The 27,590-nt window shown below is 44.2% G+C and overlaps 1 protein-coding gene across 3 annotated transcripts in view; it reads left to right on the forward strand.

Annotated features, from left to right (window-relative positions):
* CDK4 (cyclin dependent kinase 4) overlaps positions 1 to 27,590 on the forward strand; it is a 357,049-nt gene that overhangs the window by 126,743 nt on the left and 202,716 nt on the right. For all 3 annotated transcript variants that reach the window (XM_044071272.1, XM_044071273.1, XM_044071274.1), the window contains one exon: positions 18,960 to 19,127. In XM_044071272.1, coding sequence (XP_043927207.1) covers positions 18,960 to 19,127 — 168 coding nt within the window. The remainder of the gene's footprint in view (positions 1 to 18,959; positions 19,128 to 27,590) is intronic.

The following is a 27,590-nucleotide window of genomic DNA, read 5'->3' on the forward strand; positions in this document are numbered from 1 at the left end:
CTGCACTTTTGCAGGGCATCCTATCCTCTCCATAAAATTTTCCATCTACTCTCTTACCAGCTTTAGGTGTCATCCTAAAAGTTAGGACTGCAGCAGTGAAACGCAAAGAACATAGTACCGTTTGTATAAACTTACCAAAAATGTAGATGTTTGAGTGTATTCACTGTTGCAGTATTCCTTTCCCTCTTACCCCAAAGGTTAGGGTGAGATTTCCTTCTTTAGAGCCAGGTTGTCCCCCCTCCTGTGTTTAGATTAGGCTAAAGGTCGCAGACTGTAGTATCCTAGGGCTAAAGCTCTTAACCTTGGGGACCAGCTAGGGGCTCCTTTCTATTGGGAGCAAGAAAGAACTGAAGTCCTGGTGCCGGCTAACTCGCTTTATACCCGATCACCTTGATGTCGGTCAAGGGATCCACTGGCTCCTGGAGGTGGAGGAAATTATCTGGTAGTCTGGCCAGCCTGGAGCTTCCACGGCAGTAAATCCTATCAGTTTGGACTGCAGCAGTGGATACGCTCCAACATTTTTTGTAATACAGTGATGGCTGGCAACTAAAGATAGACAAAGAGTTTCTGGTACAAAGTTGTGTCTAACATACCATCAAAGTTTTTCCTATGGTACAGATGCAAGTTGATGTGTCACTGTGAATTTAAACCCCTATTGTTATCCTTTAAATAGTATACAGAATCAAAAAGATAAGCAATATCTGATTCCACGAGCCACAGCCCATCAAAGAAACCTGAGCCACGTGTTCATAGCTTGCAAAAAATGTATTGTGAAGTACCCTGTGGGAATTGTTTATTTCTAGTTGTATTTAGCTGTTTGACCTGTGGAAAACAGATAACCTCCCAAAAACTTCTATTCTCATTGTTTTGTTTAGTGCCCAAGCATGATATGCCATAATGCCCATTTTGTGCTAGGTTTAACAATAGAGCCATTAAGTGTAAGGCTGAATCCCTCAGTCAGTACTTGCCATAGCACCTTTTGGTTACTAGGCCGTCTTCCAAAAGAAGCATAAGGAGAAACGTGTGAAGGGGAAGGGTGTGTGGGAAGATGACAAACTATCTTGACTGTCCACCATAGCTCTAAATTTTCAACACTCTAGTTGGATGTCTATTAAACCATAGTAGTCTTGCGTGTCCCTTTGGTGGCCTACATGACTGTCCCAGTCAGTCCTCACGAGACAACAGCAGACTGACTTCTGCTAAGTCTGAAACTCCTAAGCCTGCCTTGGCTTCCAGTGCCAGGGTCCTGGTGACCAAGAGCATTATTCCCCCTGTTATTGTTTGGTAGGTAATACCAGGGAACTGAGTCAAGGTCGTGGCCATCTGCTTGCAACCTCAGACCTCATTGTCCTCCGTCAAGCAGGTAGGTATACTTCAGCCAACACTGTCCAGATCTCCTGCCACCTCTGACCGGGTCTTTCCACAGGATCTGGTCATGGTGGTGCAAGACTTCACAGATTTCATGAAGTCTAGGTAATGCACCCTGGAAATAGGAACCTGTGGCAGCAACCTCCCTTGGAAGGGGGCATGTTCTGAATCTGTAAGTGAACAAACTAAAACTAAGGTAGGCGGGGATAGAAGACTGGGGACTCCAGAAAGACATCAAGACCTTTAGTGTAGGCCTCTAGATGGCCAGACATTCACAAAAATGTGGCTGTGATGGATGTAATACATCATGCAGTTCAGTTGCAAGAGGGTCCATCTCAGAGGCATGTCTGACTGAGGACAATGACTCCTGTCCAGACCATGCCATGTTAAAGCACATCTCCATAATGCCATGCTAGATGAGGAGTCTCATTTGAGCCCTCAGCTGAGAAGCATTCTAGAAACTGGACTAGTGAGGGAATGAGTGAATTCAGTAAAGGAATTCCACCTTTCCACAACTTTCCAGCTATATAAAAGAAACTACCATAGCAAGCACTGACCCATTTCCTCAAACAGGAACAAAACAAAAACTTCTGAAGGGGAGGCTTTGGTATCAGAAAGTGGAAACCTGGGGGGGGGGGGGGGTCTAAAGGACCAAGCACTTGGTAGTGAGCAGCTATGATTCTGTTTAGCACATTCTGAATCCTCTGATGTGTTCCTCTCTTGTGTATGACTTCAGCTCAGTCCAGTCATGCTGCCACCAGACCATTGGTTTTGTACTAAGCTGGACATGGCTTCTAACACCAGGGTTTTGGATACTGAGGGTTTGAGAGGTATTCTCTTGGTGTTAGGCTTGTATTACTTGTAAACAGAATTAAGGTCTCCGCCACCCACAGCCTTGTTGACCACCTCCAAGCACAAATTTCCCAAATCTAAAAGGCAAGTAGATTTGCCCTTGCCAACTCTGCCTGTTATCTACCTTCTCAACACAGGTCTCGCCACAGGATGTAGTCAGGCTAGCACAAAGTCTAGACATCCAACCCTAGAAAAGGGGATGAAGAGGAACTTTCCTACATCGAGCACTTTTCCCTTAGCAATATTTAGAATCTAACTATGGGCCACTTTGCCTTCAGCTTAGCCCCTGAGAACTTATCTTTTTGCATACCCTTAATAGGATGAAATAATCCTTTAATTGGGAGTCTTGGGAACTCTTCCAGGGCCAAGTTAAGTATAGAAGGCTACTGAGCCTCCCTGCTGCTGTACCCCTGGCTGTACCGAATGTCTGCAGAAGGCTTGGATGATGTGTTAGTAAACATATCCTTGCAGCTCCATTCCCTTCTGTTCTCTCTACCCCCACCCCCATCCCCCGGAAGCATGATCACTTCTATAGCGTGTTTGAGTTCCTTTAACATCTCTATAAGAACACAGTGGCTTACACAGCTGAGACATCTATGGAATCCTGCAGGCAATTATCTTGGCAGGCATCCAGGAACTCCTTGCCAAATGATGGAGAGAGTAGACTAATTGGTTTGGAAAAGAAAGCGTACACTTCAGCCACCATGGCCATTGAGAACTCTGAACGAACAGTTCAAAATGCTCAAATGTCTTGAGTCAGTGCAGGAATGAAAACAAAAAATGTCTGTGGGGATACAGGATAAGAGCCTTCAGAGGGACATCCAAGAATTGTGCAATGTAGGTCTCCAGGTGTGCAGACTTTCTCTTAAATGTGACTGTGATGCATTGAATGCATCATGCCTAACAGCTGCCATGTGGGTCCATACTGAGATGACCTTCCTGGCTGAGGACTCGACCACTGTCAGACCTGTAAAAATAGAACTTTTAGATGTAGCCCTGGACATGCACATGACCTTTTGATCCCTATCAGAAAAGGTGTTTGAGAGACTAAACAAAGAGGCGTAATAGATATCTGTTAAAGAATTCTTTTCTGTATTCCCAGGGGGAAAAGGCCCAGGTGTCAGAGTAACTGGTAAATGAACTATCATTTCAAATCTGGAGGTCTAATGATCTAGCCTCAACCCCCAAAACCCACCTTACCTTAATCCCATTCCTACTCCCATCTTGGAAGGAAGACTTGCTTCCTCCTTCAAACATTGAAAACTGATTACCCAAGACAAGTGGACACTGCAGATAATTGAAAAGGGTTTCTCTTTTCAGTTTTGAAAAGTCCCTTCCCCTCTAGGCATTCCCACCCCATTTCATCTCTCAAGCCTGTTACATCAGGGATCCATCCAAACTGTCCCTGCAAGGAGAGGCAGGCATATAATTCTACTTGCACCCCTTCCTAGCCCAGAGGAAATGGTAATGTGAAGACCCCTTCTAGACCTTTCAAGTCTCAACAATTTCCTGGTAGTAACAAAATTCAAAATGTTGAGACTCTAGAAATTTTTGCTCCTAATTTTCCCAGGGAGATTCATCCATTTCCAGACAAAGGAATTACATCACCAATTTGTGTGCCTTCCCATATGGATTGTATGTCACTGCCTTTTGCAGAACAAAAGGGATCAGTAGTTACACATACATGGACAAGTGCCTGATTTAGTGTACATAATCAACAAATGAATCTTTGTCTGCCATGCAAATCAGCATGGATTCCTATTAGAAGGTAGGACTCTCATGCAATATCCATATGTCTCAACTTGCATCCAGCACCAGGACTACCTCGTCAAAAAGTTTTGTTCTTCTCACAGTACCTCATGAACCTATGTAGCAAACAGACCATTACTGCAAAGGAATTTTGAAGGGCCTTTGGGTACATGACTTCTTGCATCCTAATGGTCCCATTGTCAAATTTGCACATATGGAAACTACAGTGATTCCTGAAAAATGCAGACCCCAGCACCAGCAGATGTTCTTTGTGTTTCACTGTTGCAGTCATCACACTTGGGTTATCCTGCCAGGGGTAGCCCTCAGTCGGCCCGAATACCAGAGGCTTAGTATTTCTGTGTCGGTTGCTGTTGTTTCAGGACTGATGTCAGGTAGTCAAGTGGTATAAAATCAGGCAGCCGACGCCATTACATCAGTCTTTCTTGCCGAGGAGCCCGAAGCAGAAGCAGTTCGCACGAGTGCCGGCCGGCTGCTACCTGAGTTTTCGTTTCCAAATTGAAGTTGTCTTCTAAAGCTAAGTACCCCATTGGGGATCCTTTTTTCTTGCTCTAACTGATGTCAGAAAAAAAGTCTCTCCTGTAGAAGCAAATACCACACCGAGACTGCCATTCTTACTGGGTCACCTGTTTAGGCCCAGACCACAATGTCCCTCGCTGTCACTTTGTTCAATGCCAGAACTATGTCGTCGTTCTCTTATTGTGGCTAGATATTTTTGCTCTCAGTCCTCTAATTCCGATATGGGTTCAGTAAGCCATCCGACTACCGATCTTCCGAAAAAAAACGTAAGGGTAAAGACCAACTGCACAGGTGCAAAACTGCCGACAACATTTCCGTTAAGCTAGTCCGACAGTTCTCCGGTCCTCAGTGAGGTGCTTTCGTAGCCCCTGATGCCCGCTTCTGTGGATTCGCAGGCTGCTACCAAGACCTTTTCAGAATCAGGTATGTCGTGAGACTCTTCTTCGACTAAGGATCCAGAGCCGTTTAGCAGGCCCAGGCTTCCGAGGAAGTTCTTCGCACTACTGATACTCGACACAAACTGACGACGTCTTTTGCGTCTTCATTTCTTTCTAAAACTACCAAGTTTCAAAGACCCAGGGTATGAACTATGCCCAAAAGATGACCCAAGCTCAGGCACCTGCTTCCATGCCTCAGTTTCTAATGCTTAAAATGACAGAAGACCTTATCATGCTTATTAGGGGAAGCCAGGCTTACCCCTTCCAAAAGCAACTTATCCCCAGTATTTTTATCTGAACAGGAGTCTGACTCTGATGCTTCTGAATATGAAGACATGCAAACCCCTCTCTGCTTATGAGGATTCTGATACAGAGGAATCCTTTTTCCTTCTGCCTCTCCACCCAAGGATTTTTCATTTGGTGAAACTCCACATACTTTAAGGGAGCATTTCCAATGGGAATGTCAGGTCTGTCCTCAAGTCAAAAGAGACTCTGGGAATTCTTAGATTTACCACAGCACAGACCTTTAGCCATTCCTCCTGTCCTGGATGTTGTGGATGACGTTTTTCTTGAATCCAGTTTGGTACCCAGAAAAGAGGGCACCTGGCACCCTATCCTCGATCTATCCATTCTAAACAGCTTTCTGGTGGTACCAAAATTCAGAATGCTCACCCTCCAGCAGCTTCTTCCTGTGTTTTCCAAGGATGCTTGGTTAGCCACCCTAGACCTAAAAGGCCTACCTACACATCTCAATCAGGGAATCTTGCAGGAAATATCTACTTTTCAGGACAGGATCTATGCACTTTCAGTTCTCTGCGCTTCCCTTTGGCTTATCCACTGCTCCCAGAGTTTTCACAAAATGCCTGGTTCCAGCCATTGCTTTTTGCAGACAAAGAAATATTGAAATTTACCCCTACTTAGATTGATTGCCTGATTCAGGCAGACAGTCAGGAAAAGCTGTTACAGCACCTGACCTTTGTAAAGGACCTTACTGACCTCCCTGGGGTATACTGTCAACGAAAAGAAGTCAAAACTAGTCCTCGCGCAAAAAATTGTCTTCTGGGAGCAAGCCTGGACACAGCATCCCAGATGGCATTCCTTACTTCAGAAAAACAAGCCTACCTGACAGGCTACTTCTCTCAACTAGCCACCAGAACCCAGCCATCTGCAAGGAAAATCCTGCAAGCTCTAGGGTTCATGGCCTCCTGCATTCTACTCATTCCGTATGCCAGACTGCATATGAGGAAACTACAATGGTACCTAAAAAGCCTTTGGTGTCAACACTCTCAAGACCTGGAAACTATCATACCAATGATACCCTGTCTAAGGAAAGATTTTCTTTGGTGGGCAGCAGCATGCAACCACAACAAGGGACTTCCCTTCTCCCCCCACACCTCTCAGACCCTCACCACAGATGCATCATGCATCAGACTATGCCTGGGGTGCACACCTGGATGGCAGGTGCATTCAGGGCCATTGGAACACAAATCAAATACATCTGCACATCAGCCAAAAAGAGAACTCGCTGTTCAGCACACCCTGACAGCTTTCAGACCCCTACTCTTCCCCGGGGCCTCTACTGATCAAAACAGACAACACCACAGTGATGTGGTATATCATCAAGCAGGGAGGGACTCACTCTTATCCTCACTGCAGGCTTGCCATGACCCTTTGGCACACAGCCTCAGCCATGTAAATACACCTGCTAGTACAATTCCTGCCAGGCTCCCTAAACTCTCTGGCAGACAACTTAAGCAGAAACCTGCTAGACCCATATGAGTGGCAGCTAGACCACAGAACCTTCACCCTTGTAACCCAGAAATGGGGCACCCTGAAGGTGGACCTCTTTGCCTCCTACTCCAATCATCAGCTCAGAAATTCTGCACCAGTGAACCTCACAGCAAGGCCTGGAAAGTGGATGCTCTATCCTGCCAATGGGTAAACCTCTCAGTGTGTGCATTTCCCCCTCTACCTCTCATTTCAAGGGTATTGCTCAAAATAAAGTAGGAAAAACCAGGGGCAGTCCTTATTGCCCCAAACTGGCCACGCCAGCATTGGTACCCACTACTGCGCAGCGTGTCACCCCTGCCACCATGGTACCTATCTCCGATCCCAACACTCCTGACCCAGAAGAATGGAGATTTCATGTATCCCCAATTGCAGACCCTCAACCTGGCAGCCTGGTTTATTCCCTGGCCTCTCTTCAAGCTGACAGCTTAAGCAAACCAGTCCCAGATGTTATATGTGAGGCCAGATGCCCCAGCACTAGAAAATCCTATGCTGACAAGTGAAAAAGGTTTTGCATTTTGGATCCAGGCTAAGGGAGCCAAAACAGCACAGCACTCCCTACCTGTCATCCTGGATTATCTAGCAGACCTACTACACTGGGGTCTGTCTTCCATTAAAATTCATGCCTCTGCCATCTCTGCTCATTACAGCACAGAGCCACCTCTTCTCACACCCTCTCATCAAAAAGTTCCTAAGAGGGCCTAACAATTTAAGGCCACCCAGAAGAGCTCATAGCCCAGCTTAGGACCATAACCCTTTGAACCTGCAACTTCATCAGAGTTAAAATTCCTGTCTTGAAAAACAGCCGTGCTTCTAGCCATCACTTCAGCTAGAAGAGTTTCAGAGCTACAAGCACTCATGGCTGTAGAGCCCTTCATCATTTTCCATGCTGATATGGTCTCCCTCAGGACTAACCCATCCTTCATGCCTAAAGTGGTGTCCAGTGTGGCTATCAACAAATCCATTAATTTGCCCACGTTTTTCCCTAACCCACAAAACAAGGAAGGATTCTGCACTCTCTAGGTGTGCACAGACAGCTCAGATTCTATCTGGGTAGGACTAAATCTTTTAGAAAAACTGACCAATTGCTAGTCAGTTTCACAGCAGGGGCAGAGGGCAAGGCCATATCCAAACAAACCATCTCCAACTGGATAGCACACTGTATCCATTTCTGTTACAAACACCACAGGAAACTGACCCATAAGGTGGTCAGGACACATTCCACAAAGGCAACCTCCCCCTCTGCAGCTTTTCTCAGAGGGGTCCCTACCCAGGGACATCCTGGAGGCTGTAACATGGAGCTCTGTTCATATCTTCACCAAGCATTGCCATCTGCGTATCTTCTCCAAATCCAGGGCAGGCTTTGCAACTGGAGTCTTGCAGGGCTTCCTAGCCAGCCCCAACTCTTCTTGACTGCCTCCACCCTTTAGTTCAGCTTTGGGAAGCAACCCAAGTGTGATGACTGCAACAGTGAAACATGAAGAACATAGTACAGTTGTGTATACTTACCATAAATGTAGATGCTCGAGTGTATTCACTGTTGCAGTCCTGGTTTCCCACCCTCCATCCCTGTTTTCTCTCTCTCTCTCCCCCCTCACCCCTTACAGGATTCTTTGGTATTTTCTTTGTACTGGTGGTGGTGTTTCACCATAACCTAGCTCCCTATTTGGGGGCTCCTGACATTTGGGGCAAGAAAACCTAATGTAATGGCGTCGTCTGCCTGATTTTATACCACTGATGACCTGACGTCAGACCTGGAGTGACCGCAACCAATGCAGAAATACTAAGCTCTGGTATTTGGGCCAACTGAGGGATACCTTTGGCAAGATAACCCAAGTGTGATGACTGCAACAGTGAATACATTCTAACATCTACATTTATGGTAAGTGTGCACAACTGTACTTTCTTCCTCCTCTTCCTCCTCCTCCTCCCCCTACTCACACTCAGCAAAGGGAAAATTTATGATGTTCACCCTTAGTCATGGACTTCCTCACCCAGAACAAGGAGTCATCCACCCCAATCTGAAAACACTCAAACTGACAGCTTGGGTGGTTGGTTACTGTTTCCCTCAGACAATCTGAGGACATATCAGTACTAACAAATACAAGAAAATGGAGTACCAGGAAATCATATGTGGCAAAATGGGAGAAGGATTTCTGTCTAGTGCAAGGCTAATGGTATTCTACTCACCCAAGCTACATTGGAATAGGTACCAGAATACCTCTCTGTCCTCTACAAAGAAGGACCATCTTATTCTAAGCTAAGAGTTCATGCTTTAGCTGTATATGCCTGCCTTCCCATGTCCATTCTGGCATATGCTCACCCCCCCCATATCAAATGATTCTTAAAAGGGGTCCTGTATCATAGGACACCCAAACATGAACCTGAATCCTCCTGATTTATGTGCTGTAAAAACTAACGCTGCCGGCCTGTGAGCCAGTGGCCTCTGCACCTCTCAGGTTGCTTAAGCTGAAAACATCTGTGTTGCTGGCACTCCCCTCTGCCAGGTGTATTTCTGAGCTACAAGCCCTGATGTGCAAAGAGCCCTTCTTATTTTTCAAGGTAGCTCTATCCCTGTGGAAAATAAGATCCTCCTCCTTGCCCAAGATGGTGTCGAGGTCTCCTTAAAGCAAGTTCTCCCATCTCCCAATATTTTTTCCTAATCTACAGAATAAGTGGTAAAGCATACTTCACTGTTTGGATGCACACAGACAGCTAAGACTCTGCTTACACAGTACAACATACCCTCCCATATTTGGTGGCTTTTACAGAAGCTAAATAAGGAACACCAGTATGAAAAATACCATTTCAAAATGGATTGCTAAATGTATTATCTTTTGTTACTCAACATTGTAAACAGATTTCTGAGAGAGTCAAAACCCACTGAACAAGAACAAAAGCCACCACCATGGTATTTTTGAAGGGGACCCTTACCGATACCATTCTAGAAGCAGCTGCTTGGTCCTCTGTCCACACCTCCACCAAACTTTACTGTCTTGTTGCTATATACAGTCCTAGCATCAGGTTTGCCTCCGTCATCCTGCAGAGCCTGCTTCCCCATGGCCAGAACTCTGTCCAATCTCTCCAATAAAGAAGCTTTGGGAATCTTCACAAGACTTAGTGCTGTATGATGAACATAATGCAGTCGTGTACATAACTTACCATAATTGTAGATGTTCGAGTAGATCAGTGTTGCAGTACCCCTCTTCTGCTCTGGAGTTGGGGGCGTGTATTGTACCGATTCATTGTCCCACTCACTCCCTGCTCCTTTAGCTAAGGTATCCCAATTGTTGGCAGGGTGAGTGAAGCAGGTCGTGTTCCACCTGAGGAGCATCAGACTTCCATACCATGGACAAAGACCAAAATGTGGCACTGGCTGAGAACTTTATAGCACTAATGTCAAATGAAATGGACATCTACCAGCTGGAGGATGGTGAAAACATCTGGTATTCTGACCATCCAGAAGCTTCTGCTTGGCAGTGAGTCCCAAGATTTAGTACTGCAACATTGGTCTGATTTCTTTGGATTTGTAAGTTGTGTTGTTGATCAAAATAATTATCAGTACATGTTCAATTAAATAAAGTAAATGGGTATTAAAACCAGGGGTGTGTATTTGTTTTAACCAACCAATACTCTGGTACGTTGATACCTACTTAATTGGGGGTGTTTGTATATAGTGGGAAAGGAAAGAGTTTAACAGTTCTGAAAACAGTGAGTGGCCCCATGGCACAGCGAGATAAAGCCTTTACTTTACCCCAGACGACCCTTGTTTGATTAGCTGCACAGTTGCTGGAATGGTTGCAAGGGAATGAGAGCAAGCAGCAAATGTTGGCTTGCCTATCCTTGGGGGGGGGGGGGTTGCAATTTAGGCTCATTGTAGTAAGCCAATTACAAGCCTGGCAAGCTCCACACTGCATACACAATGACCTACTTATTTGGGAGGGTGCACATAGGCAGAAGAGTGCATGCATCTCCCAAAGACAGCAGTTGTGGGGTTAGCAAGGCTTTTATCGGGGCAGGAGTTTAGGGAACTCTCCCTTACAGCAGTATGATGCAGCATCAGCATTCTCAGCTGCATGAGATATGTGGGTCAGGTTGAGCCCTCCGTTAGGTTAAGCCATAGCTGGCAGACCCCGTGAATAAGGAGTGGTGCTGATTTCAGCTTATTAGCTGCAGGGAGTAGAAAACATTTATGAAAATGGGATGTACACAAACCTCAACCATATCCGTTCGTTCAGTGTGTTTAGTGGGATGATTCCTGTTTCTACTGATAATCTGCTGTTTAAATTTTGGGCTTGGCATTCAAATCCATCTTGTAATAAAAATATATCATCCTCCATATGGGATAATGCTTCTCTCTTGTAATACTCTGTGTTCAGTACAACTTCTTATTGTAACCAACCCATGCTGTTGTCCCTTATACTGTGTACTTACATTATTGATTCATTGTGTTTTTTTTTTTTTTTTTTTATTTCCCCACACATTTTGTTTGTATTCGTAATACTTCTTGTTGACTTGCTTGGCTACTGTCCTTTATTATTTGTCCAGGCTGAAGCTGAAACATGTCCATTTGGTCGGTGTTCCACCCTGGTAACCAACTTGAATGAATGAATAAATACCTCTCAGCCTTTATATCACATTAGTAACGTTTTGATTTGTTCTTCAAATCCCTAAAATTGTTTCCTCTGATTTCAAATCATCACTTTTTTTTTTGTAAATGTCTCTCTTCCCAAAATGCAGGTCTCTTAAGAATTTTTTTTTCCAAAAGGAATGACACAGTGATTGTGGTGTAGATGAAATTTAGAATTTCTAAATTTAAAGTGTTCATAACATAACTGCCATCTGATGTATCCCTATAATTTTTAAAGAACAATTTAATGCTGAACTTTCTGCATTTTCCCAACTTGTGTCTTTAACATGCCTTTCCCAGCGAATGATTCTTTGTTTGTACTTTGAATCATGATCCGAAAACATGGCTGACAGTTGTATAAAACTGTTTAAGGCATAAAAAGTACAGTTATGCTATTTCTCAAATACATAGTAAATATTTACATCATTCCATGCTGTTTCATTTTTCACCTGTCTGCTTTTATATTTTTTGTTGCTCTGTTTTAGCTTACTAATGACACAAACCTTTTTATGTTCCTTAGTTTATTTATTTATTTATTTTATTTATTTATTTAAATTTGTTGACTGGGAGTGTCCGACTGGACGTAGGTCCATTTTCAGCGGAGGCCCGGGGAGAAAAGCTCCACAGTAAAATAAACAGACAGTAGTTACATTGGATTATTAGTTCTCCTGTAGATGATCTTTTTGAAGTGTAGCAGGCATTCTTGTGAAGGCTGGAAGCGGCCAGATAGAAACCCTAAGCAATTCCTGTGGTTTATAGTTTGCTGTTTTTACCCACTGTGACACAGCAGTGGTAACATGGCAGTGCTGTTGAGGTAGGGAGGGAGAGGCACAGCACAGAAAGGGCCCTGTAGTAAACTGCTGTTAGCCTTACTTGGTCCTTATGTCTTCACACCATTTAGACTTTCAGCCATTGGATCATCTGAGGTGTCGGAAAAGCTGCTCTCTTTTCACTGCTTTTGCAACTTTTTTTTTCCATCCATTCCTGGAAGATGTTATTGGCATGCATGACTTAAGTTGTGGTGGTTGTTTCAGTAGTAGCATAATGACTAAAGTCTTAACCTCACTGACACAAGGTGTGTTTGATTCTGACCTCCAGTCATTGGCTAGGCTTGTAATAGTCTGCAGACTAAAAGCCTAGTATTTACCTATGAAAAAAGTCATACAGTAATGTAAAAATATTTCATGGTAACGATAACATTTGTAAGTGCTTCAGTCACCACCCCTTGGGTTTGATTGGATTTGTCCAAGATGTATAAAGTGTAAATTATTTTAAAATCAATTTGTTATATGATGCGATATCTAAGTGTATAGGGCGTGCAGCAGACTTGCACTAGGTAAGACAGCAAGGCGCTCTGGTGTTAATCCCTAGACAATTTTGTTTAAGCAGCTGTATCAGTTTATTCAAAACTAAGTAAAAACATGGAGTGAAAAGAAATAGTGGTTAGGAAAAGTTATGCTCAAAATTGCTGTGATTTAATTTATAAACTAAATGTTCAGAGAATCGTTTGTACTCTGTATTTTATTTTTTTGCCTTGTACAGAAAAACCTCAGTTAACCAGAACCCATGGGGATTGGTAGATGCAGGATGTTGCTTGAGAGTTACAAATCTTGGGCTATTTTGCAGTGAACAGAAGAGGCTCTGATTGGCTATTTTTTTTTTGATTGGTTTGTATACTGGCATACGAGCCAGTAAAAAGTTGCAAAGCAGAGCCACTTCTACTCATGTGAAACAGCAGGCAGTTCTGCATGAAATACCTTTTGGGGGGGGGGGGGTCTTCACTTAAGTCCCTGGATTTTGCTGCTTGCTTGGGGAGTACTGGTTGCTTTAGTTCCAGTTAATGGCGAGTCTACTGTGTAAGAAATTTTTCATCATTGTAGAAACCTCGTGCTGCTGCAACCTGGCCTCCTTTCATACAGGTTTCTCCGTCCCTTTACCTTAAGGCCTTCTGTCTGTCTTTCCTCATTTATATAAGTTTGTCTCTTCCGTGTATTGTAATGGGCCCAAAGTACTGCACTGTTTGTATTTGTTGTCTATAATGGGATAGATGGGTAAATTGGCTTGCTCGTAGTGTAACAGAGGATCAAGAAAACTTGCTGTTTGCATTGTAGAGACTAGTCCAAAAACTGTTTGCTGTTACCTGATGCCATGTGACCTGCCAACCACCTGGCTGATGGCCTCTGGGCAGCCACTAGAGAGGGGTGAATTGTAGATTAAGGAAGTAGCCAGAAGCATGATAAGCTGACATAGTCGGCCAGTTCTGTAATGCATAAGTGTTCCTTGTAGACAAAAAAAAAATCGGTACTGCGGTGGTGGTGCTGCGGTAGCATTGTCACCTTACAGTAAGACACTGTCCTGTTCGATTCTCAGCTAAAGCATGTTCTGTGTGGAGACGTGCGTGAATGGGCGTACCTTCGTTGAAGGTTGTGCGTCAGGGCTGGCAGCTCGGCACGTAAAAATCTACTGCCAATCATTAGCGGACCGGAGTTCCGCTGTGGCGACCCCTAACCGGGAAAGAACCCAAAGACGCAACAACATTAACACAGAGCAGTCTTGTACCTCAAGACCACCCTTGACAGGCTAGTCACTTATGAAGAAAAGGAGACTGCTATAGGATGTGGGTTGAGGATGAAGGAGTCTCACTATCCAGTCCATTAGTATGCAAACTAGGTTGCTTTAGGGGACTTGGGAGACCTTTGTCTATCTGACCTTGGGATTGTTGAGTGTGACTATCCAAAAAGGGCTGGAGGTAGAGACAGCTAGCAAAATAGTAGACCAGGAGGCAGAGATACTAATGATAGCAGGCTGGGTAGAATAGTCATAGAGCTCTAGACAGCTGAGTGGCCAGATAAAGTAGTAACTGGAGTCTGATTTCTGTGAAGCAGGTAGAATATTTGAGATAAGTGGATGTGTATCTGGTAATGGTCAAGGGGAAGCATACTGCTGCCACAGAGATTTTCTCCGCAGCATATAGCAGTAGTAATCTAACAAAAGGTCCTCTTTCAGCAAGAGTCTCAAACTGCTTTTGCATTTTTATGCATATTTTCTTTACTTGGAGTGGTAGGCAGTGGCTTTTGAAGGATCAGGCAGGAGAGCTTCCTGAATTTGGCTTCTGCATGTTGGGTTTTACACCTGCTGCAAGCCAGGGCTAAATGACTTGTGTCAGCTAGTCATGAGTCCTAGTACAGTAAACTCTCAGTTAACCAGAATTCAAGCAACCAGAAAAAATTCGAAGAAATACATTACAGTATGAACAGTTCAGTCTTTCATGTGTTGCACTGTTTTCCCCACCACAGAAACATACCTTTACGTTTTTAGAGTTTGAGTCTTAAAAAGTAAGATGCATATAAATTCCCTGTCTCCCCAACCTGAGAGCACATCAGACTACTAAAATGTCAACACTCGCTCCATACTCGTCAGTTTGCATCAGACTGCACATTCTCTGTCCGATCACTCACTCACTCACTCACTCTTTTCAGCTTTCATACATGCACTCACTCTTTCTCTCTCCAATCTCTCACATACACTCTCTTCAGCTTTCGTACATCTGTCCGATCTCTCACACAGTTATTTCTGCTTTCATGCATGCATTCACTCTCTCTCTCTATTCAGTTAATTCAATTCCAATCCACTCAGCGTGCCACTGAAAACCATTCTGCAATAGCATGCTTTCTAGAGGAAATTTAAGTTTAAAATATCATTATTCCAGCCAGGCTTTTAACTACTGTATTTTAATATTAAAGTCAAATCAATAAGTGTTTATTGTATAGTATAGTATAGGGTACAGTATTTGTCAAGTCTGTTTTTAATAGTAATTCTCAAGTGACCAGAAACTACACTTATCCAGCATCTACCAATCCCCATGGGTGCCGGTTAACTGAGAGTTTACTGCTATCAGTCTGTGTTTTTTTTTTTTTTTTGTATTAAAACAGAATGGGACTCTAACCTTGCTGTAGTATACAAGCAACAGTGTCTGTCTTGAAATGGTCTTAATAATGAAGAGGTTAATTACCCTTGGAAGTAAGACTCCGTGAATCATGCATAGGAAATTAATTCCAACAAAACATTTATTTATTTATTCGACATTTGTTAACCGGGTTGGTCCATCTGAACCAAGGGCCCATTTTCAGTGGAGACCCAAGGAGAAAATCTCCACACAATATACAGACATGCAAAAGACATACAGTAACTGTTTAAGTACAATCCCATAACATGAGGAGATGAGCTCCAGTCTATAGCACCGAAACTCAGTAATCCGATGAAAATTCCATTACAAAAGTATACGGTGTAAAAGATGTACACTCAGTTGTTTAACTGAAGAGACGTAGCATTGGAATAAGTTCCATCCTTTTGATGCAAGAGGTTGAAATCCCTGAATTATATATCTGAGAATAAATGAAATGGGAGGAGATGATTCTAGTAGAATAGAAGAGGAGCAAGTGCAAAAGAGGGGATGCAGAGACAGTAGTGATGTTATGGGGGGGCATGGCGTAGGTAGGACCAAGTCTTTTGGCGATGGTGTTTTGATTCTCTTGGGGGCATGGCGTAGGTAGGACCAAGTCTTTTGGCGATGGTGTTTTGATTCTCTTGGGGGCATGGCGTAGGTAGGACCAAGTCTTTTGGCGATGGTGTTTTGATTCTCTTTTAAACTGGTGTTTTTGGGGCGATATTTCTTATTGAGGGGGAAGTATGTTTCAGGGCCTGAGATACTGAGAACTTGGACTTTCCAATGTTCTTTTTGGGTGTGTAGATGTCAAGAAGGTGTTTGCCAGTTGTGCAGAGGTGTTGGAGGGGGGGTGTAGAAAGATACTAGGTTGGAGAGGGAGGGGCAGGAAGAGGGATTGTAGAGAACAGAATGTGTGATATGTAATTGAAGTAGGAGATGAGAGAATTCAGGCCATTGAAGTTTCTTTAGGGTGAGACCGTGATGAGAACTGTGAGGAAGATTAGTGGCAAATCTGGCTATTTTAGTGTATGTTTGGTCAAGTTTGGTCAGTAGAGTAGATTGAATGTTAGTAAAGATAGGGGCAACGTAAAGAAGACAAGGTAAGAGGAGTGACTGAGCCAGAGAAAGTCTAGAGGCTGGTGTAAGGAATTTTCGATTTCTGTAAAGTAGTCCAAGTTTCTGGTGTTTTTTTTTTTTTTTTTTTTCTTTAATGCATTGTTGGATGTGTAGGTCAAATTTTAGTTTGTCTCTTATGGTGCCAAGTAGTTTGGTATGAGGTTCAGCTTTAATGATGGTATTGTTGAGAGAGGTGATGGCAAAGGGGGATTTGTGTTGTGCCAGTGTTCTAGGAAAGAAGAGAAGTTTTATTTATTTATTTTTTTAGGATTTAGTACTAGCTGATTATCTGAGAGCCATGTTTCGACAGATGAGAAAGTGATCTGTGTTAGTGTTGAGAGTTAGCAAGCAGAATGTATTTTATTAGTGAAAATATTGAACAAGAGGGGGTGCAGGATTGATCCTTGAACTCCTGTGTTGACAGGAAGGAAGGGGAGAAAACAGTTTGCCAGCGAACAGATTGTTGCCTATTGGAGAGGTAGCTGGAGAACCAGTTTACTGAGGAGCTAGAGAGATTGAGGTCTGAGAGTTTATTTGGAAGTTTAGAGTGAGAGACCATGTCAAAAGTCTTAGAGAGACTGAGGAATAAGCAGGAGATCAGCATGTCACAGGCCTCTGCTACTGTTTGGGTGAAAGAAAGTGTAGTGGATGTACTGTGGTGGGGCCTGAAACCATGCTGGGTGGAAGTTAACATGTTATTGTCAAGCAGGTGTTTGAGTAACTGGGTATGTATGCATTTCTCAAGAATTTTGGAGATAGGGGACAGGATGGCATTGGGCCTGGTTTCAGGTAAAGCTTGTAAAGGAAACTGCAAAATAAGCTGTGATGGAGTTGGAAAATGCTTAAAGCGTACAGAGAATGAGAAATATTGTTTTTGTGGCTGTCTGCAGTGTAGAAGGGCTCTCTGGGCATGGGGGTGGGTTAGATAGAGTTTGGAGGGCAGAGAAAAGTTAAGACAAAGAGGAGAGAGAAAACTGAAGAGAGGATAAAAATGGGAAGAAAGTTACCAGGTAAGGAGGTACATGGTTGAATAGAAAGGTTAGGGCTGAGGCTAGGAAAAAAAGTAATATAAAGGAGAACACTGTTGGAAAGACAGATGTGTGTCATTGTGGTAATTTTCTTACTGGTGAGAGAGGCAAGGTTGAGTCTGGGGGGTTGGGATAGTAAAGCAGCAGGATGGAGAGGTGGCAGGTGATGTATGGGTTGGAGAAAGTTACAGACAAGTAAGATAATTAAACCTGTTCCATTCCATGTACTAAGTTTTCGGTTATTTCAGGCACCCACTGGGAGGGATAGTGAGCTTTCACTTGGTGTGCCCTTGGCTTGTGGTTTGGACTCTCAGGGACTGCCGACCAGAAGTAATAATTAATTGTTGTACTACCTGAATAAAATGGGTAGAAGAAAATATAATTAGTGGAGAACAGATATATGTACTGGTAATATATCTAAGACAGATAAAACTGGAAACAGTGGGAGGGTGGATAGTAAACTGATAGAAAAAGAGGAATAAATAAAATATATTAGTAGAGGAGGGTATGTTGAGGCGGAAGGAGGTGTAGTAGAAGAGATGGGAGAGAGGTGAGGTGTAGACAGAAGTACGAAGTGGAAGAATGATATGTTAAATCTACTCGCCGCTCATCAGGCCCATAATTGAGTACAATGCCCCATTTGGGATGTACCTTACCCGACACCTGCAACAGCTGGAGCAACCTCAAAAATACCTCACCAAGAGGATCGTGGGCCTCAAACAGATGCCCTATGCAGCTCGACTAAAGAAACTCCAGCTCTACTCAGTTGCTTACCGCCTACTCAGAGGCGATCTCTTCTTGACGTACAAGACCGTGTCTATCCCGGAATTGTTGGACATGCTCCACCTCAAGAAAATCAAATCCATTAGAGCTACACGCCCCAGGGATTTAAACCTTAGCACAACAATAAATAGGACATGCTGGAGGGATAGATTCATATCCCAAAGGCTTCCCTCGCTCTGGAATAGAATCCCAGTCCATGTTAGGTAGAGCCCCTCGCTGATCCTCTTCAAGAGAAATCTTGATGAGTGGATGGGAAATTGTAAATTTACTCCTGGGATCACTTCTATGGCCCTGCTGGACAGAAGCTCAGGAATCTAGTCTAAAAGGGAGGCGAAAGCCAACACATTCTGGCTAGGCTTATAAATGCCGTAGGGCAGATAGCCTAGTACCTACCTATGAACCTATAATGAGAGGGAGTAATAGGCAAGGCTAAAAGGAGGGAAAAATAATGGGATGACAGAAGATGAGGAAAAAATGAAAATTTAAGTCAGATATCAGTCACCATGTATTAGTCAAGCTATTAAAACTCACAGTGCACAGAAAGTAATATAATTTACATCTTTAGTTAGACTTCTGTACCTGCCTGTTGATGAACTTCTTCCAGTGGACAAAGAGTGCATTTCTTTTGTTAATCATTGACATTTCTTGATGACTATTGCCTTATTGTTTTATAAGATACATTTATTTTAATTTGGCACATTGTCATGTTTGTTTTGCTTGAATAGAGTCTAATGAAACAATTTCTGAGCGGTTTGGACTTCCTGCATTCCAATTGTGTGGTTCATCGTGACCTCAAGCCTGAAAATATTCTCGTCACAAGTCGGGGGCAGGTCAAGTTGGCTGACTTTGGGCTTGCACGGATTTACAGTTGTCAGATGGCTCTTACCCCAGTGGTGAGTACTAGTGTTTGTCTGGAAAGAAGTCATGTCAACTTTTTAAAAGGTGTTTGCTTTGTAGATGATTTTGTAGAGTGTTTGCACTTGTAGCTTATTTCACTTACTGTATTAAAGAAATTTTTGTCTTTTCTTGTTTTTTTTTTCAGTATATTCATATTTGTCTGTTGTACTATTCTTTTGCAAAACATCTTGGTTCTGTGATGGCTGCACATTTCTGTTCAGTATTTTTTCTCACTTTTGAATGACTGCTTTTTCCCTGTTGGTGTTTAAAACACCCTTTGACTGCTGATCACCCCTTTTACATTTGACTATAGCACAGCCATTCACTTGCAATGTGTGCTTCCCAGAAGTACTTGGGCAAGAGCCATCAGTCAGGCAGCCATGAGGGTTCTGTGCACACTTACTGGAATCCCACGTGGTCCTAACCACCACCTCTTGGTGGTGGGAAGAGTGATTTATCTCACCATGGGGACCCTACAGTGCCTTTCATGTGTTGTATGTTTCTGTGCAGTCATGATTAAGGCCACCACCAAATGATGTATAAATGAGCTTTATATTCCTCCTGGCAATACATTTCCATCCCCACCCCTCCTCTGGGACTACATGGTAGTGCAAAGCAATCTCTCTTCCCCACCATAATGGGCTCTCCTATCTTAGCTATCCCAGCTCCATTAAGCACCCAAAACGATAATTGGATTTTTACTGCCTGGCTTGTAGTCTGGGCTTTATCCCTGTATGCTATGAGAGCTTTAGGGGGCTTGGGGGACTTTTGTATATGCTACCAGTGCTGGCTGAATATTAGTTGATTTTTCATATACTCTAAGCCCAGAAAACAGTATTGAGACTTGTAGGGTCTGTCAAAGATTTATGCTGAACATCCATAGGAGAAGGAAGCATTCTGTGCAGATGTACTTAAATCATAAAAGAGCTTATGCTGTTACATGTACAGTCATGGCCTCTTCCAGTTCAACCCCAACCTTGGAAGTCTTATCTGAGAAGCAGATAGAAAAATGACAGAAGGAGAAGGCAGTTAGGGATCCAGGTGATACAAAGATGGCATCCAAAGTCCCTGTGTAGCTCAAGGACAAGGGCCATAGTGTGGTGCTTTCACAGCCCTTAACTCTCATATGTCATGAATTTGGCCTCTGTTGAAGCTTTGGAGTCTGTCATACCTGTGGATCAAGACACTTCCCACTAAGTTGCGATCTGTTGCATGTAGTTTGGAACAAATCTCCACCCTCAGACCCCCTGTAGCTGAAGCACTGTATATTGTTTCAGAACGTGCAAATGGTGTACCTGTTGTTTTAATCAGAGAAGATGGCCAGAGTTGGTGAGTGGAAGTTTGGGAATCCAGTGTCCGTCTCTGTCCTCCAAGGTGACAACCCCAATTAAGAAGTCTCAAACATAGGGTATCCATACTCCGTTCCCTGCAGCTGCTTGGGTTTTGGGCAATGGAAAGGTCTCTGTCCATCCTACCTCCTTCACTCCCAGGCTATTCTCTGGAATGGATATCCTTGGCCAAGGGATACTTCATGATGTCCTTCCATTTCACTGTTGCAATATTCTTTACTATAGGGATGCCCTGCCAAGGGCAGCTCAACATCCGGCCAATATACCAAAGCCTTTAGGTTGCTTAAGGTATGTCGAACGTCACTTGTATGCTGCCTGCTGCCTGTGTACAGCGTAGGGCATAAAGGTGACATCTGGACAGACCATCCGCAGAACTTCTTTGCCTCCATTCCGAACACCATCTTTTGATCATTGGTCTGAACACCTGCTTTGTTTGCTAGTTCTCCAAGCCATTTTCAGATAAGTGCCCTGTTGGGGTTTTTGCTCTTATCTTTTTTTTTGTTTGTTTTGTTGCTTGCGGGGTTCATGTCATCCAGAAAGGGCAAATGCCAGTTCGGGAGACAGATTCCCACTAAAAGTCATTATGAGCAGTGTTTATTTTGTCTTGGTGCTTCCCATGACTATACATCCTGTTCCATTTTTCAGGCCTTCATCCCAAAGACACTGCGTAGTCAGCTTTCTTCTTCGGCCCTATATTTAGAGAACTAACATCCTAAGCTTTTCGCAAAAGACCGTATGGAAGCAACTTCCCACTCTGAGGGTCAGCCATCTATGAAGAAGGCCAAAGAATCTAGGTCCACTGCACTGCCTCTGCTAGATGTTTCTCCCAAGGCTAGTGTAAGCCCGTTGGATCATCTGGCTCCATCTTATTCCTCTACCGCACCTGCTTCAGAGCCCAGCATGGGTCTGACCTCACGCACGTCCCTCATTGCCTTGGAGATGTCTGCGTTGGATGTTCGAGTGGGGGGGGCCGTGGCTGATTATTACCAAAAGGTGTAGGGGTGTTCCTCAGATTTTGGTGAGGGAGGAAGTACCAACTACCATTGTAGAATTCCATCTGAGATCTGAGCCCTCTAAATTTTGTAAGGTGGATGCCTCGTTTGAAAAAGAGAGAAGAATGCATGATGTTCATCGTGCATACAGCTGCAGTCATAACAGATGGGTTATCCTGCCGTCAGGCGGGTCCTCGGTCGGCCGAATTCCAAAGTCTAGGTCCGGCGTCGGTTGTCGTCGCTTCCTCCCTGACGTCAGTGCAGCAGGGGTATAAAAGAGGCAGCCGACGCCATTTTCTTCAGTCTTTCTTGCCGCGCGGTGCCCGAAGCAGAAGCAGTTCGCAAGTGCCGGTCGGCCAGCTCCTGAGATTTACGAAAGTATTTCAGCCGAAGTCTTCTTGAAAGCTAAGTACCCCGTTGGGGAAACTTTTCTTGCCTCAGACCGATGTCAGACAAAGTTAATAAGTGTATTTCATGTGGGAAGCAAATACCGCATAAGGATTTCCACTCTTACTGTATACCTTGCTTAGGCCCAGACCACGACGTCTCAGCCTGCCGTTTTTGTGCTGGATTCAACAAACGCACTATTAAGCGTCGGGCGGAGTTCGCCCTTCACTTTTTTGGCAAAAAATTTAATTATATTATGTCGTCGGATACTCCGACTCCAGTTTTGAGCAAAAAACGCAAAGATAAGGACCAGCATACGAGGTCCGCACCACCTACTGATACCACGCTAAGGCCGACTACCGGTTCTCCGGTACTCAGCGAGGTGCCTACGGAGCCCCTGAGTACCGATGACAATGCATTACCGCTGTCTTCAGTACCCGAGGTCGCAGGCTCCTCGGCCCCCATTCCTGCTACAGATACCGACGTCACTCCTGTCGGGGAAACTCAGAATTTAGACAGGCCTGCCATTTCTCAAGGGGTCTTCAGGCCTTCCTCCTTCTCCATTAAAGCCTTCACTAAATCTAAAACAGTCATGAAAACCAAAAAACAGGTTCCTCAGACACCCACTCAAGGCACCATGCCTAAGAAGCAGATGCTTAAAATGGCTGAGGATTTGATTACTCTTATCAGGGGTTCTCAACCCCCCTCTGACAAAAGGCCTAGATTAGAGGAAGACTACCCTTCCTCAGATCAAGCTTCTATTACCTCAGAACTATCTGAGGACCATGATTTGGCCTATTCTCCATTCGAAGACTCTGATGCAGAGGAGTCTATTCCCTCTGTCCCCCCCCCCCCCCCGAGGACTTCTCTTTTGGGGAAACCCTGCATACATTGAGGGAACACTTTCACTGGGAAGGCCAAGATTACTCAGATTCCAAGAAAAGGCTCAGGGAATTTCTTCTGTTCCCCCAGCATAGGCCTCTGGCTATCCCTCCTGTTTTAGATATATTGGATGATGTGTACACAGAAGCCAGCCTTAATCCTGATTATTTGCCTCCAGCTCCTATTAAACCAGACCGGTATTACCGGGTTCCTGATTCTCACCAGTTCCTATATAAAAGCCATACTGCTGACCCAGAAACTATTTCACAGGGTCCCAAGGGAATTAAGTCCTCTACTGCTAAACACCCATTACCTTCAGAGAGAGATTCCAGATCTTTAGAAAGGTGGGGGAAAAAGGTGTACACCTCGGCCACTTTAACCATGAGGGCATTAAACTGTCAGTTCCATATGTTAAAGTATCAACTGTGTTTGATATCTCAGCTGAAAAGCAAAATGACACAAACAGAACAACCAGATTTAAAAGAGTTGCAGGATTTGTTGCATGGTGCAGAGCAAGTGGGTAAACATACCTTGCAGTGTGGTTTTGATGCTTAAGAGGCCTCATGTAGAGCTGCTGTTATGGGGTCTGTTATACGTAGGCATGCTTGGCTCAAAGAGCAAACCTTACCAGATCATGTCAAAGCTAAATTATTAGATGCACCTCTTCAAAAAGATGTATTGTTTGGTGTTAAAGCAGAGGAGGTGCTAAAGAAAATGGAGGAAAAAGCGAAATCAATGCAAACGGTGAAAGATTTCCTGCAGGTACAGCCTCCAAGTTTTAGCAGAAACTGGCCTTCAAAAAATTGGTCCTTTCCAGCCACGGACAGACCTCAAAGGGGCAGATACAGGCGTCCAAGGGGTAGAGGGCAACCTCAAAGATCTATCAGAGCCAGACAGTGGCAAGCACCAACCCCAAGAGGTGGAGAAGATAGATCACAGTCTTTCAGAAAACAGACGCAATGACATCCCCCTACACCTGCCAAGCAAAGCTTTAATGGCAGTACCTTTGGGTGGAAAACTGACACTATTCTCAAAAAATTGGCATATTGTTACAAAAGACAAATGGATTCTGGACATTATAGACAGAGGCTACAGGTTCCACTTTCACACCCTTCCAAAAATGAGAGGCATGCCAAACCTGCCACAAAATCAAAGGGCAGAGGCACAAAAACAAATTTCAGCTCTCATGTACATGAAAGCACTTCAAGAGGTACCTGCAAAAGAACAAGGTCAAGGGTTTTATTCCAGACTATTCCTGGTACCAAGGAAAGACAAAGATTGGAGACCGATCTTAGACCTATCCATCCTAAACACATATCTACAGGTGCCAAAATTCAAGATGCTCACATTACAGCAGCTTCTTCCCATGCTGGGCAAGGAGTCTTGGCTGGTAACATTGGACCTCAAGGAGGCATACCTGCATGTCCCTATCGGACAAGATTGCAGAAGATAGCAGGTTCAACCCATTACCAATTCTCTGCATTGCCCTTTGGCTTATCTACTGCGCCCAGAGTGTTTACGAAATGTCTGGCATCAGTAATCGCCTTCTGCAGACTGCAAGGGATACAAATCTACCCATATCTGGACGACTGCCTGATCCAAGTGGACAGCAAGGATATACTACTGCAGCACCTGGCGTTTGTAATAAAACTGTTGAACTTCCTGGGATACACAGTCAACAAAAATAAATCAAAACTGATACCCTCTCAACAAATAATTTTCCTGGGTGCCAACTTGGATACAACCACCCAGATGGCCTACCTCACGCCAGACAAGCAAGGACAACTGTCTCAATACTTCAGAAAAATGGCAACTTGCACCAGGCTAACTGCAAGGAAAGTCCTGCAGGCTCTGGGATTCATGGCATCTTGCATTCTACTTATCCCATGTGCAAAGCTGCATATGAGAAAACTTCAATGGTACCTAAAAAACTTATGGTCTCAACACAGCCACAGCTTGGAAGCAATTATACCACTCATTCCATGCCTTCAAAAGGAATTTGTGGTGGGCTCAAGCTTGCCAAAGAAACACAGGTCTTCCTTTCTGTGTACCTCAAGCAACTCAAATCATCACAACAGACGCCTCAGACTACGCATGGGGAGCACACATGACAAATCAGTGCATTCAGGGAAATTGGGCACGAAAAGGGAAGCTCCTTCACATCAACCAAAAGGAAATGCTAGCCGTGCTAAAGGTTATTATGACCTTCAAAGACCTACTGCATCCAGGCCAGCTATTGATAAGGACAGACACCACAGTGATGTGGTACATAAACAGGGGGGAACTCATTCATACCCCCTGTGCAGGCAAGCCATGACCCTATGGAACACAGCACTGGAATTGAAAATTCAACTACAAGCACAATTCCTGCCAGGGAAGGAAAACACACTGGCAGACAACCTAAGCAGAAATATGACAGATCCACACGAATGGAAGTTGCATCCTCAAATTTTCACAGAGATAACTCAGGCATGGGGACAGCCAGACATAGATCTCTTTGCTACCCACAGAAATTGCCAGTTGAAATAATTTTGTTCAAGGACCTATCATCCACAGGCCTGGAAAGTGGATGCACTTTCCTTCAATTGGGCAACATTGACAGTCTATGCCTTCCCGCCTCTTCCTCTGCTGCCCAAAGTTCTATTAAAAGCCAGAGCAGAGAGGCTGAAAATGATTCTCATTGCTCCAGACTGGCCAAGGCAACACTGGTATCCGCTCCTGAAGAGCCTGACACATTCCCCACCATGGATTCTACCTCTAGTCCCTCTTCTGTTGTCCCAGCACAGCTACAAGACTCTTCACAGCCATCTCAAAACTCTAAATCTAGCTGCATGGAGAATTCCTTGATTTCCCACAGTTTATACTCTCCAAGGAGGTGCAGGATGTCATCTTGGAGGCCAGAAGACCTTCTACTAGAAAGGCCTACTCCGCTAAATGGAAACAATTTTGTGCCTGGAATCAAAAGAAGGGACAGAATCCGTGGGTAATAAATATACCTCAAATTTTACAGTACCTAGCTGAGATGTTAAACAATGGACTTTCCTTCTCCTCCATCAAGATCCACGCTTCAGCCATTTCTGCACAATACAACACAGATCCTCCTTTATTCTCTCATCCTCTCTTAAGGCAGTTCCTCAGAGGGGCAAAGAATATAAAACCCCCTAGGAAACTACCAGTCCCTGTTTGGGACTTCAACTTCGTATTGGAAAAGCTGACCCTTCCTCCCTTCGAGCCAGCTTCTTCATCAGAGTTACAGTACTTGTCATGGAAAACAGCCTTTCTTCTGGCTATCACCTCAGCTCGCAGGGTTTCGGAGCTACAGGCCCTCATGCCTGTGCAACCATTCATCATTTTCTATCAGGACAGAGTTTCCTTACGAACCAACCCTACCTTTATGCCAAAGGTAGTATTCAGTGTAGCTTTGAATCAGACTATCCACTTATGTACCTTTTATCCTAATACACAAAACAAAGGGGAAAGACTACTACATTCCTTGGACATTCACAGACAACTTCGTTATTATTTGGACAGGACAAAGCCATTCAGGAAATCTGAACAACTCTTTCTGTCCTATGCTGCAGGTGCTCAAGGAAAGGCTATTTCCAAACAATTTCAAAATGGATAGCCCACTGCATACGCTTTTGTTACTCATTTCATGGAAAAACTGTGCCTGCATGCATCAGATCCCACTCCACCAGAGCCACAGCTACCTCTGCAGTCTTCCTCAGGGGGGTCCCTACCAAGGATATTTTGGAAGCAGCCACCTGGAGTTCAGTGCACACTTTCTCCAAGCACTATCACCTCCCACTATACTCTAAATCTAGAGCGGGCTTTGCCACAGCAGTCCTGCAGGGCATCCTAGCCCCTCCTAGTTCCACTTAGTGCCTGCCACCCTTACTTAGCTTTGGGATTCTACCCATCTGTTATGACTGCAGCTGTATGCACGATGAACATAGTACAGTTTTATACCTACCATAAATGTAGATGTTAGAGTGCTCATACAGCTGCAGTCCAGGTTTCCCTCCCTCCAACCCCTCTTAGGACAGGCCTTATGACAAACCCTTTTCATATAACCTTTTGGGGTACTCTTTTATGGTGTATTTGCTTGCAACTACTGTTTTTTTTTTTTTTTTTTTGATTTATCAACATTGCATTTTTGCATAACATTATGTTTGCCTCCCTTCTGGGGGCACCTGACACCTGGGGCAAGAAAAACTGAAGAAAATGGCGTCGGCTGCCTCTTTTATACCCCTGCCGCACTGACGTCAGGGAGGAAGCGACTACAACCGACGCCGGACCTAGACTTTGGAATTCGGCCGACCGAGGACCCGCCTGACGGCAGGATAACCCATCTGTTATGACTGCAGCTGTATGAGCACTCGAACATCTACATTTATGGTAGGTACAAAACTGTACTTTTCTGTTGCTCCTAAGGACCCTCTGATGGCAGCATTTTGCTCGGGGGTGGCCTTAAAGCCTCCCCAAGGAGTTTCTGTTCCTGTTCCACCTTGGTCCTCTACAGACTTCAAAAGGGCTAGAGGGCTAGGGAACAGGGTTCCTCTAAGGAGGAGGGGGATTCACATGATGAATCCCTTGCTTATTCTTCCCATAGTCTTTCTCCCTTAGACTGTGGTTCTGAGGAAGAGGAGTCCACTAGTCCTAACACTCATTTTCAAGAGATTTCCTTTGGGGGGACAATTTCTAGAATAATGGAATTTAAGTGGGACTGTGCCCATGTTTTTGAGGTTCAGAAACTGTATTACGAGCTACAAATAGACTCTCCTAGAACTTCTGCTGTTTCTCCTGTTTTGGCTGCCTTGTTGGATGCCTTTTGTACTGCTTCTCAGCC

The sequence above is a fragment of the Protopterus annectens genome, chromosome 5.part0 (assembly GCF_019279795.1).
Source record: "Protopterus annectens isolate FY-2018-M chromosome 5.part0, PAN1.0, whole genome shotgun sequence".
Classification (NCBI taxonomy): domain Eukaryota; kingdom Metazoa; phylum Chordata; order Ceratodontiformes; family Protopteridae; genus Protopterus; species Protopterus annectens.